Raw genomic sequence first — 13,403 nt, 5'->3', positions numbered from 1 at the left:
CGGATCCTTACAAAGTTCACCGCATTTGTCACTGACTAAAAGAAGCCTATCACTTAAAGTTGACATTGAAAAATAGTGATAAACTGCTACATGAATAATGACATGTTTAATGCCTATTAATCTTTCTCTAGACCCATGTCTCTTGTACTTGAGGGTCATTGTGGTGTTGTCTGCTGAATTTATTTTTTTGCTAAAATTTTCTGAATGATGCAAGGATCAAAACATCTAATTGGATGCTATTTTCTCTTTAGTACTGGTTCCTTGTGAGGGTACTTATTAATCAAAATTTAAGTACTTATCATGGAGAGATTTACTTATCATGGAGAGATTTACTATTGGTATAAATTACAGGCTTGTAAATGGACCAATATATGCTTTTGTTCTAAAGCAGTATGGAGCTGTGGAATGTAACATTCCCATTTCCAAAAGCTGGAGAGGTCAGTGTCATGCATGTTGTACATTGTCAATTGTAGTAGACTCCACTCTGCCCATAGGAATTACAGCAAAGAAAAAATAATAGAACCATTTGGATAAAGTGACTTAAATTTCCAACTATTAACCATTGTTATGATCTAAAAATTTCGTCTAATCATCATTTCATTTTCTCCCATATTCTAGAGACACTTAAACGGTCGTGATGGTATATTACTTCATTATCTAACTAATTACTGAGTATGCTTTTTTTTGGGTGGAGAAACACCCAAAAATATATCAGTTATTTTCTATGTTAAAGTCTTTACAGTTTTATAGCCTTAAGGTTGCAGTAGCCTTAACATAAGTAGTTTATCTTCATCACTGTGTAAATACTTTCTGCATAAGGAAAAGTTTCTCTTTTGTTACATCACTGGATGAATTGTTGGGTAGTATTTCTGATTTGCCTCTATGCTTTTCACTGTTTGCACACAAAATAATGAGCATCACCATGTTCTGATTCATTCTAGTTTAACAGTTTAGATTTGGAAGTTCAATCTTCCTGTATCTGTAAGTCTGATTCAAAGTATGAGATTGTTTTATAAGGTTGCTTTGTCATTCTGCTACTGTGCTCTTTCCAGCTGTCCAGTAAGCAACACAGCTAAGTTCTGTTGAAAGGCTGAGTTATTAGAGCAGTTTTAATTAAAACATCTGAGATGGAGGCAGAGGACTGAAAGATGCCCAAGTCCTACCTTGATATTGCAGACCTTGTGACTCTCATAAACTTGCAACTTAATACAGGATAATGATCACTGGGACATTAGGCTAACCTCAGTGACAGTGTAGAAATAGTTTGTGACCTCACATCACAGTTTGGTAATATTTTGTTTCCTTCTGTAGACAAGCAGAATTTCCATGAGCATGAATAGCTCATGGAAATGTCTGTTGTATAAAGTCAGTAGTCTACATAATTGTCAGTTTTGCTTTAGCCCCATAGTTCAGTTCTGAAATGCTCTGTCAGAGACAGGATTTCTTGCTTACCAACTGAGGAGCCCCAGGGATTGCTCCAAGAAGCTCAACCAGCTTCTGTTCTATTCCACCAAAGAGGGGGCAAATGTGTGGCCAAAACTGTTTTGTTAAACTGAGAGCTCTGGCCAGTGAATCTGGAGCAGCTATAGATCAAGACATTGATTATTAATCTACTATTTCAACAGCACAATACACAGTTACCATTTCTGGGGCTGAAGATCATTGTTAGTAATGCTAAAATATTGTTGCAGTGCTCAGTAGCTTGCAAAAATAGCTGAAGTGTTTTCGGACAAGCTGCTTCTGCTGCTGCCTGGTTATCTCCAGTGTGAAATAAAGGTAATACTGTTTCATACAGGCTGCTGACAGCTTTGTTCAGGTGTCCTATGAAGGGATTAATAATTCATGTGATAGTAATACTTGCAACAAAGTAACTTCAGTGATGGCAGCTGTGACTTGGGGTTTTTTTCTTGATTTTATTATATTTCTACATCAGGCTAAATATACAATTTGGAGGTGATCTGTTCCTATTTAAGAGATTGATTTGCCTACAGCAGGGAAAACAAAACTGTATCTTTGTAGGAAACAGGGTCCTTGACGTTTTCTCCTGTTATGGCCATGCAAAAGGAGATCAAACTGGATGCAAATTCAAATGTCCTGATAGATTGCAACACATACAAAAAACATAACATTTAAGGACAGGTACTACAATGTAGCGTCAGTTGGCATCTTCATTCAGTCTAACTACTGGTAACTAATGACCATGACAGCTACATTCTGCAAGCTTGCATTTTAAAGGTTGTATATTCTTAATGATTCATGGATTTACTAGATGAACTATTATAAATTCCATTTAAACTTTTCAGGATTCTGCAGTGCTTTTATTACACTAATGAGCTAATTGTTTAAGAATCATTCACATGATTCATCCTCCTGCTCAGCCTTTTTAAAAAAAAAACTTTTAGCTGCTGAAACTCTCTTGACAAACAATATTTATAGCAGTTTGACAGCAGGATGAAGAACAGCGTTTGTCTTTGTAACAGCTTAAAGAAAAGACCTTTCCAGCACCCAGCCATGCAGTTACAATCTTGACCTCTTTCTTTTGCTGGGAACATACATACAGCATACAAGCAGCACCTCCCATGTGTTTTCTTGACCCTTTGACTGTCCATTCACTTCCCATCTGTTTTGCAGCCTTAAAGGAACAGAGGGGGCCCTCTACTTATAAATCTGTCTTTGCAGCTGACAAATTATGTTCTGTCTCTTTAAGGGCAGCCTGGGTGGTTTTGCCTTTTTTTCCTTCTTCCCCCTTAAAACTTTAGCTTTCCTCTCTGTCTTATCCAGAGGAAAATATGGTATGTGAACAAGAGGAAACTGGCAAAATATGTGATAGATAATTTCAAAGGATTTTCTAAAATTCAGCAGGACATGACCTTGCAGTGATCAGGGAATTACGGCAGTGTTTGCACGAAGCCTGAGTAAGCGTGTTGCTGCAGGTAACTGTGGCTGGGAACTCTGCTTTCTGAGGCATTATTTGGAGTGCCTGGGAGTGTGCTATCTCATACCATTTTAACAAGAGCTAAGGCTTGCACATGGCCCTTAGAAAATCAAGGAATGTGGCACAAAAGGCTGAACTCCAAAGAGATAATTCCTCCCTCCCCCCTTCTCTACCTGACTGTTCATAGGGGTTTTTACAACTATGGAGTTTGTGGTTTAGATAGCCCTTAGGTAAAAATCAGCTTTCAATAGAAAACTTTGGATTGACATCTCTAGTTTTAATGGTGTATTTCTGGGCATTGTGATGAGTTCTGACTGACAGGGCTTTCCCTTTTACTAGAGGAAAGATGATGCATTCGCAGCAGTAAATTCTGAATTTCTGCCTCTGTGGTTAACTAACCATAACATAGAAGTAGCACAGCAAGCAGTGAGAATGTTTATAGGCAAGGAGGGGATTAAGAATGGAAGGAAGGTGGAAAAAAAAAAAAAGGGAAGGGGAGAACTCAAGTCTAAACACAATCCAGAGCAAAAGGAGCAACAAGCATGAGCTTTCAAATATCAAAGCCATGTAAACATGAGTTGGAGATAGAAGTCACTTTAATGTAGAACAGGAGAATTTATTATAAGATATTAACACATTTTTGTGGTCATTTCATACTGTAGGTTTCATCAAAGTACAAAACAAAAATGGATTTGTGTCCAAAAATATCTTAGATTTTTTTTTGTTGCTGCAGTTGAAATTTGGTATCATATGTGCACATTTTAATTGGAAAGGGAAAGCTTTTTGATTTGCCCAAAGTACTCATGTACTCTGGCACAGACAGACATGAACATTTTTAAAATTCTGTGCTAAAATTATTGGTTCTTTACAGGTGAATATGTATTTGAATGTCTCAAAATAAATTTATCTTCAAAACCATAAGCAAGACAGGTTTTGTGGACAGAGGCCACATCTCTTAGTAAACCAATTAACACAGCTGGAAAATACAAGAAAACCTTTTCTTGCCTCTAGGAGTGTATTTGAAATAAATCAGTAATACACTTTGCTTTTGTAATTTGTGTTTCTTATTTGGGATTATTCAGCCTTACATCAGGAGATTTGCTTGATAAGTTGCTTCAGCTGTTTCATTTTAGCACTGTTTATTGCTAGCTAGCTAAGCTTGGATATCTGAGGCAGCAATCAGAAAGCAAACCTTCCTTGTAAGACTGAATATTTCAGGGGGGTTCCCTTCTGGCCAGGTTATGATAGCAGGAAAAGCAAACTCTCTCTGTGTCTGTGTCTTTCTGCATTCACAGTGTATTCCAAATCCTCATTACAGTTCAATTAGTCTGGTTTTGAGCCTTTTAGATTTGGGATCACAGGATTAATGAAAAGAAAATTAGTGGGTAGCAGTATCATTTCATATGGAGATAAGGAGAGACTGAGCATGAATGAGGATCTCAAGACATCTGAATAAAGAATTTCCTCATTCTGTCAGTGAAGTTTTATGGGATATGGAGGGAGGATTATGGGAATATTCATGACCAGATCAAGAGGCATAATGAGTTGATGTATGAACCAGCTTATCTTTTAGGTAAACATGGGGTAAATGGGAAATAGAATAACCATTCATGGCCCCTAGGCCTGTGAATTTTACTGTTCTAAGATGGAAACAAGGGTTTAGTTACAGTTATTCTTCATTGATTTAATTTGATTTTTGATCAGTGTTTAGCAGGTGCTGGAAGAATTGTTTATTTGTAACTTTAGGTCTGCATTAGAGCTAGCAAAGAGCAAGCACATCATCTTTCTAGAATCCACTGTAAGCAATATGTGTATTAAAACTTACACAGTACCTTGTAATAAGTGTAGCACTTTTGTTAAAGTCCCCTTTGTGACATGGCAGCATTGTATAAAAGAGCTTGGGTAGTTCAACCAGTTACAGGAGTAATTTGCTAGCAAGCTGAATGCTTTTAATCTGTGGTTTACTTATCCTTGGAAAAACAGTGTCACAAGACATAGAGCAACAGGTCTCTAAGTCTACCCCTAAATTTACTTCTGCAATAAGTATTCTTACCTGAAACCCAGATGCTTTTCTGTGTTTGGCATGCTGATAAACTTCCCTCAAAACAGAATGTACTGTAATTTACAAGTATAAATGACTGATACCTTGATCTAAGTGTCAGTCAAAGTCCTACAAATGTGGGTACAGAGCTTGTGCATTTCACTTTCCCTAAAGTTGGATAACATCTGATTCTTGAATTTTGGGAATGAATAGTTCCACATACAAAGTCACATGGTGCTGATGAAACTGTGGACAGTTACCCCAGAACTGCAGGGCCTGCACTTGCACTCCTCTATTAGAATTCCATCCAAGCATTTATATTTACTAGTTTATTAAGATGAATCTTGTGTAAATGCATAACTCTGCCCTCAGCCTATTTCAAAAGTGAACCAGTCCAGCAGACTGCTTCTCTGAGCTACAGAATGGACTTGCAGAAGTGTGTTACAGGTTCCCTGGGATCTGCTGCTGCAAAAGGCTTTACCATGGCTAAAAATACAGGGCACGGCATGAATAATTGCAGCTATTTGGCACTCATTGTAGCTGTTCTTTTTTAAGAATAGCCAGCATATTATTTCAAAGTATTAAATTACCTCAAGACCTCATAATTACTACAGTTAAGTAATCATTTCAATTCAGTCCAAGTATAAAAACTAATAAAGTGCTCATAGTATGCAGTCAATTTTAGTATACATGTTCTCTGAGCAAACACAGCTGATTCAGTATATTCTGGTGGAATACATATTTGCTATCCTGTTATTTTAATATGCCTTAATCAGAAAATTAGAATAGATTTGTTGGCACAAACCTTTTTTTAAGGGTGAAATAATAATTACAGGGTTTTGCTGATGCTATTAATTTTCAAAGCTGCAATATTTCATTAGCAAGAGGTTGAGAAAGGAAAATACTTGCACTTAATACTGCTAAATCTGCCTGCTTTCACTGGGTCTAATGGCTTGATCAATACAAAGAACACACTTGGGAAAACATGTTGCGATTGGGAAAAAAGGTGCCACAGAAAACTGCTGAAAGCACAACATAAAGAGATCTTCTGAGTCATGAGATCTCATTCCCAGTTATCACGGGCAGCTGCTGTTCATTTTGGAGAGCAGGGTCCAAGATTAATGATCTGTAAACCCAGAATCATTATAGAATATTTGGAGTTGGAAGGGACAGTAAAGATCATCTCATTCCAACTTCCCTGCCGTGGTCAGGGGCACCTTCCAGGTTGGTCAAAGCGCCATGCAGCATAGCGTGGTCAAAAAATATGTTATTTCTGTCCAAAATAGTAGAATGTTATTTCAAAGGCTGATTTTGTAAACATTCATAGAGCAACAGTATTGGAAGCTGAGTTAATTAAGTTTCCTGAATTAATGTCATAGAAATAATATTTTCTATACACTAGAGGTTTATATACTGGCATACAATGCATATTCTTTTTTTTATTTAAAAAATAGTAGTGAAAACACTTTGAATGTGCTCAGTAAGGAAAAGTGCTCATAGGACTACCTTTTTTTTCATTGATGGCTTTCAAAGGTTCTGCTGAACTGAATCAGAATTAATTTTTTTTTAACCTGGTGAAAATCAACTACTGCTGTTTCTTAATTACCAGGGTACAGCTTTTGCCCTCACACTGACTGTAATCTTCATTTTATATCAAAGTACCTTAAGAGAAAAAAAATCAGCTGAAATTCAATAAGCTTTTTTGGTGTTTTCTCTAGGACTTGAGTGTGATTCTGCTTCACTGTACTTGTGTTTGTAGATAAGCACCACTGGGGAGGGCATGCTGAAGTGTTGAAAGTGTCAGAGGCTTACCCTTCATCACCTCAGAGCTGCAAGATAAAGAGAGAAACTTTAGGTTTCTTCATACTCATGCAAGCTATTTTCCATACTTTATTTCAAATGCTCACTAAAATTCTCTACTTCTGTTAGAACAGGACTGGAGGGGTTTGTTCAGTTGTTTTTGTTATTATTACTCTTACTCTAAAATGGATTTTATGTTTGTTTGTGCAGTTGTCATTTTGTTAGATCAAACTTTCAGTTCCCATATCTACATTAGTGTTCTCTTTAAAGGTCATTTTTTTCTGTTTTTGTTTACATATTCCATTTAAAGCTGATAGTTTTATTATTCTTTTCGTTTTGCTGTTACTTCAGCTCAGCAAAGTTGATTACATATGGTATTGATAAAGAGAAAAAAAATAAAAGTATTTTTAAAAAAGCTCAAACCCTGTATCTCAGACAAGGGAACATATGGCTTTAATCCAATAATATTTTTAGCCTGGAAAAAAATATTTGTCTGTGTTTATGCTCATCTAACTTATTTTTGTCTGTCCTATTGCTCTCCCCCCATTCCTTCATATTTCTGAAGTGTGTGTTTTTCATGCCTATAATCACACACAGAAGGAGCTTCAAATGAGGATGTGGTGAGATCGAATCAGGAAATCTCACAGGGTTTGGATTCCAGCTGTGTTCTAAATCTTGCTTCATAAGCAATTTAATAAATCAAATAGGTTATATGATGACAAATGCTGTATGGAATTGAGAAAAGAGTGGAAAAATGCCTAAACCCTTGGATTTTTTGCAATCTATTTTGCCTTTTCATTCCTAGTAACTATTTGTAGTTGTGGTCAAGTCTTGTTTTGTTAGGGAAGTAAACTCCTAGATTTAGTTTTTGTATAAAATGAGATTCTGCCCACATCCATCTGGTTACTACTGAAATGCAAGAAAATAAAATGCAAGTTTTAAACATTCTTAACATCATATGTGCCCTTTGGAGGAGGTGTCCTGAATACTGACATACTGACATGTGGTTCCCTGAAATTCTCTTGGGTGAAAGGGCATGAGCTTTCAACTTTATTTAAAATGATTAGTGGTGTTTGTTACATTTGCTGTGGAGAATGAGGACATGTGGTTAAAGAAGAAAGGGCCTAGTGGGCATTATTTAAAACCAAACAGCTCCCTGCATGTAACAAGTGTACAGAAGTTCTGCTGTGCATAATCTGATGGAAATTTCAGGTTTTTGAAATACATTTCTAGTATTAGATTCCTTCAGGAAATTTTTGAGTTATTAAATTAGCAGGATAGTCATAAAATGTGTCTGTAGGAGTTCTTCAAACTGGACAGGGTTTCCTTTTTTCTGATGCAGAAAAATGTTGTAAATGTTTCTCTGTAACTGAGAAACAAAATGCTTAGGGTAATATCGATGACAGCATTAATTTTTGTTTGTGTTTGCATGTTTTTGTTCATGGTTTTTGTGTGGGTTTTCCTTTCTTTTGGAACCTGTCCTCAGGTACTTAATAGTAATAAGTATTTGAACGGGGATCTTTTTATTTCCACCAGAAAAAGTTCGGGAAATCCAGGAGAAGCTTGAAGCCTTCATTGAAGCCCTCCATCAAGAAAAGTAGATTGTTCAAGCAGGTAATCATGTTTTGATCATAAAGAGATTGCTGCAGTTATCTCATTGATCTATATAAAATCATCCATCTCATTTAAATGCATCTTTTCATACAGACTTTGTGAAAATTCCTATTTGTTTTATTCCATTCTCTGGCTGCTGCTGCTTCTTGCTTCTAATCTGCAGAGCGATACTTGCAGTTTTTACACTACAAGCAGATATGAAACTTAGTAAAAAGACAATTACTGACCAGTTATTTAAGTATTGGGAATCATTGTAGGCTATCTGATTACTTTCAGTTCAATATTTTTATTTGTATTAGGAAAATTTTATTCCATAACTAGCTTGAATCAAAATTAATGGAACACTTTTCTATGGAAGCATTTTGGTTCTTTTGTTTTTCTTCAAGACACTATATATCATTTGCAAAAATATTTGCATGCAGGTAATTTCCAAATCTCATTTCTGTTAATTCTCAAATCCATAAGCTCAAGTGCTGTCATACATTTGTACATATTTTAAAATAATTGTCATTCTGTTTCAACAGCAACTTTACACAAGAATGCAACCTTCTCCAGGATACCTTGCACAAAGACTGAATTGAAATGGCTTTTGTGTCCCATTCTCTTTCCTATCTTTTGGGGAGCATCCTGAAATGTTGAAGGAGAAAGAAAATAATGTCTCATGGGATTGAGAAGTTCAGTTAAAGTCCACCTGCTTGTTTAATTTTTGAAGCTACATGCACAGAAGAATCTGATTTGTGTATTAATGAGATAACTTGGGAGCTTGCTGAAGTTGTACATTTAAGGGGTTTTTTTTCCTGAAAGGGGAAAAAAGCTTGTTATTTTTAGTATGTGTCTTGTATGGTAGAGCTGGATCAGATTCATAAAATGATTTTATCTGTTGTCATTTTCTTGCCTGCAGATGATGCTGGGAGTTTGACATAACATTTTAGTATTTGTATGTACATTAAAATGCCCTTCTAAGTAATTTGTATCTGTTATGCTCTGTGTTGAAGCATTTGCTGATCACTGTGGTACAGATTTAAAAGCATTGTATTGACATCCTGAGAGGAAGTGGTGGATTTTGTTAAACTCCTAAACTATTTAGAGATGTCAGCCAAGCAATTCTTGTAGTTCTTTCACCTGAAAGCACAGACTGCTATTCAATGACACCTTAAAAGGTTTAGGCTCAGGAAATAATGTCAGCAGCTGGTCCTTTTACCTGTTCTTTCCTGATATATGTTGTTACTCTTGAATGTCAGCCGATTACATTTCATTTCTGGGATTGCACAGACTCAGATTTCCTTGTTAACTCCTCCCTTCACCATAGGTACAGAGTAACCTGATGGAATAGGTGTGAAATATAAAAAGAATGTACAATTCCAACTTCTCCAACTTCCTAACTAAAAAAAAAAGGAAAAATGTCATTAATTTAATTTTTACTAATAGCTACTGTAAGACCAAAATCACTTCTATAAGAATGTCATGCACAAGGTCCTTCCACACCCACTTGATGTCTATCATTCAGTAAAATTAGTAAGGCACTGAAAACTGCCTTTCTGTTTTGCCATAGAAATATTACTTCAGACAAATTTAAGCATGATATAAGCTCTCTATCATAGGTGCCTGGTGGTTAATCACCACCACATTTCTCTGCCCACACTTTGCCACAAATGGTCTGGATACACTTCTGAATACTTGTGTGGAAGAAGGTGTTGCCTGAAACAGTTTGTGTTGCAGTTATCTGATTATGTACATTGAAAAACTGACCCGGATTTATTTTCCCTTTTGAAAAGACAATTGATTTTAATATGTAGAAATGAAAAGAGAGGAATCTGAATGTTTTCCAACAGATATTCTTTTGGTTTGCTCTGAGAGGAAACAATACAAAGTTTGGAAAGATGTTCCCCAAATGTTTGGACATAAAATATTCAGCCATGTGGACAAAAAGCTAACATAGAACTTAAAATTATGTTGAAAGGTTAAATATTTCAGGGTGATCTAACTGAATGTTTGGAGATTTTCTGTTCAAAATTAATTCCTGAAAATGAGTGTTTAAGAACTGAAAGATTAAAAAATGGCTTTTGTCATGACCATTCTCTGAAGATAACTTCAGAAATGTAAGTTTGCCCAACTTTGAAGGTAGACACCTTTGTGTATAGCAAGTGAAAGAAGTCTGTACTTTGTAAAAAAAAACCGAAGAAACAAACAAAAACTTTTGCATTTACCTAGAGATCACTGTTTGAAACTTCTGTGTAATGTAAATGTTGCAAAATATCGCATCCAGTGGCCCAACGCTCATTTCTTTTAGCGTGATGTTCCTATGGGTTTAGTTCCAACTTCTCTGTGCTGCTCATCTAAGACTTAGCATGATGTATTCCATGGAAACTAGGTATTTATTGAATAAAACTGTAACTGAAGGAATAATAAAATGTGGGTTTTGAACACGGTGTTATTGCACTTAACCAAGAAGTCACTTTGACCTTCTTTTTCTCGTTTGTTAAGTTGTGAACAAATGTACATTAATGATACCAGTATAGGTTAATGATATCAGAATGTCTGATTGAGAAGAGCTGGGTCAGCACCAGGTAAGCAGTGACTGTACCAACTGTTATCTTTACTATATAAATAATGTACCATTTATGTAATACATTTAGACAAAGATCTTATATCAAGCAGCATAAGGATTTGCTGAATATTACAACAGTATTGAGACAGAAAACACAATTATTTGAAGTGCCTAAAATTCATGTGGTACTGAAGAGTATGTTATTCCAAACTGGCTTGCACAAGTTCATGATATTTTTCTGTATTTCATAGGCTACCTTCAGATTCTGGAGACAGCAATTCATTGTAAGGAGCAATGACTAATCTGAAATTTCTGTATCTTTTTGAGTTTAGGAAGGAGAATCACCAAATGTAAATATTGTTGATGTTCCATAAATGGATATTTCATTTCCAAAGAATGTTCATTACTATTGTGTAGATATGCTAAGTTATTTCTGGTTTTTATAAAATGAACCCTTTATAAGCCAAGGTTTAAGTACTAATGGCCAAGAGGTATCATGACACTTTTTCATAAAAATTATACAAATAATGTCTTTTCAAAGGTCAGGAATTACTCCTTCTCAGTGGTTACTAGTAACCTCATTCTAAGTTATCAGACTATGAGAGAAATTAATATTTTGGAAATGTTTAGAAGTGTAAAAACCAAACATAAAGGGTGAATACATCAATGAAGTTCTTGGTTATTTCACACACACTGGTGTGCTCTTTCACCATCAAAGCCACATGAATCTGGTTCTTTGCTGAGTATATTTTGAACATAAGCTGAGTTATGATGTAGTTCCAAGGCTAAAGTTTTAGTAAATTTTCATGTATCTTAATTTAGCTTAGTAATTCTTAGCAATTGTATTTAAAAAGATGCAAGAGATTTCATAATTTGAAATGTCGAAATATGGGGATTTCTATCTGAAAAAACTTACCATCTTAGTGATTTACCATATCCCAGGAACCTTTTTCATTTTAAATGTCAGTTAAAAGTTCTTGGATCCTGTTCTATTTTTTAATTAGTCCAGTAATCCATCTTCCCTTGCAGTAATCTTTATAGACCATGATCAATCACTTGCTAGTTTTTATTCAGTAAGATAAATTAAATGTATTATAAAACCTTTGCACAATAGGTAACTCCTAAAGCTGTAGTTTCACAAGTGCTATGAGTTCTAGATGGCTGTTATCACAGAGCTTTCACAGCATGTAGCTGTTGCCAGGAATTTTTTAGTATAGTACTATATAGAAAGTATGGGAAGTACTATAAAGTACTATATAGAAAGGATGGGAAGAAGCTGAAATGGTACAGAGATTGTAATGGTTGTTTATCCTGTGGTTTTCCCTGGAATGGAAAACCCATGCAAATTTCTGTGTATACAAATCTTGATTGCATCTGCCATCACCTCAGTGCTTCAACACATCAGAAGGTGAAATTATCCAGGCTGTTCTGTAAGAAGTGCTGAAAGTCAGAGACATTATTTTAGTTTTGACTAGTAGTGATTGAGGAAGTAGTTCTGAAGGTACTGATGAAACAGTCCTAGAGCCAAATTCACAAATTGTTCTAGAAACATTTCTGAAATTGACTGAAGTTTCTTGGGACCGGCTTTAGGTGCTGTTCCAGTGCCAATTCCAGAAATATTTCTAGTCCTGTCTGCTGAAAAGCAGTTCATTGCTCATAGCTGCAAATGCTTGTGTGTTTGTGTTGCAGAACACTGATAGAAGACTGTTTATTTGCTGCTCTTGGAAGTCTGTGGGCTCCAAGAGGACTTCCAGAACAGTGGTGATTTCCCAATATGACTTTAATATGGCTTTCTAAACTAACCTTTGTAGTGACAAGCAGCAAAGTGAGCTTTGTTCAGGTTTTTCACCCAAAGGACAACAACAAACTTTAGAAGGTTAGTCAGTGTGGTGCAATAACACCTTGCCTTATACCATTATTAGTACAGGGGAATATGTGAAGTTTGAATGAAAAGGGTCTTTTATAGTAAGTTTTAGAATAGAAGCTTGAGTGTTACATCCATTTTAGAGACCTTTTCAGGAAACACCTGACTAAGTGAGCATTACTGGACAGGACTGACAGCTGCCACATCCTTAGAACTGCAAAGGACAAGCATGTTTGTGTTCTATTAGTACCAACCTTACAATTTGGAAGTGACAGAAGCTCTACCTTGGAGTGAATCTGCACACTCATGTTTCATAAAGGATTATCTCTTCCAGATTGCTGAAAAACGGTAAACTGTACAACAAAAGCCTCTTTAGATCTAGGTATTATTTCACTATAGAAATCATAACTGAAAACCATTTTCACTTCTGTTTCAAACAACTGCCCTCTCTTTGCCAGCCTCATGAAATAAGTATTAAGGTAACAGTATGCCCCCTATATTTAGGAACATTGGAAGCAGTGTTTGCCTCATGTCCACAAGCCAATTGCCTGTAGCTTTTGATGTTTAGAGATGGAACATTCATTGCAGCCTTCTTTACAAT

General features: G+C 35.8%; 1 protein-coding gene across 4 annotated transcripts in view; it reads left to right on the top strand.

The window, feature by feature from the left end:
- OPA1 (OPA1 mitochondrial dynamin like GTPase) overlaps positions 1–10,834 on the top strand; it is a 50,102-nt gene extending 39,268 nt beyond the window's left edge. For all 4 annotated transcript variants that reach the window (XM_054638945.2, XM_054638943.2, XM_054638944.2 and 1 more), the window contains 2 exons: positions 8,313–8,390; positions 8,915–10,834. In XM_054638945.2, the coding sequence (XP_054494920.2) occupies positions 8,313–8,377 (65 nt within the window). In that variant the 3' untranslated portion in view covers positions 8,378–8,390; positions 8,915–10,834. The remainder of the gene's footprint in view (positions 1–8,312; positions 8,391–8,914) is intronic.
- The last annotated feature ends 2,569 nt before the right edge of the window (positions 10,835–13,403 follow it).

Source organism: Agelaius phoeniceus, chromosome 10 (genome assembly GCF_051311805.1).
Source record: "Agelaius phoeniceus isolate bAgePho1 chromosome 10, bAgePho1.hap1, whole genome shotgun sequence".
Classification (NCBI taxonomy): domain Eukaryota; kingdom Metazoa; phylum Chordata; class Aves; order Passeriformes; family Icteridae; genus Agelaius; species Agelaius phoeniceus.
Note: the sequence above shows the minus strand (reverse complement) of the source record. Positions and strands in the feature narration are given on the sequence as shown.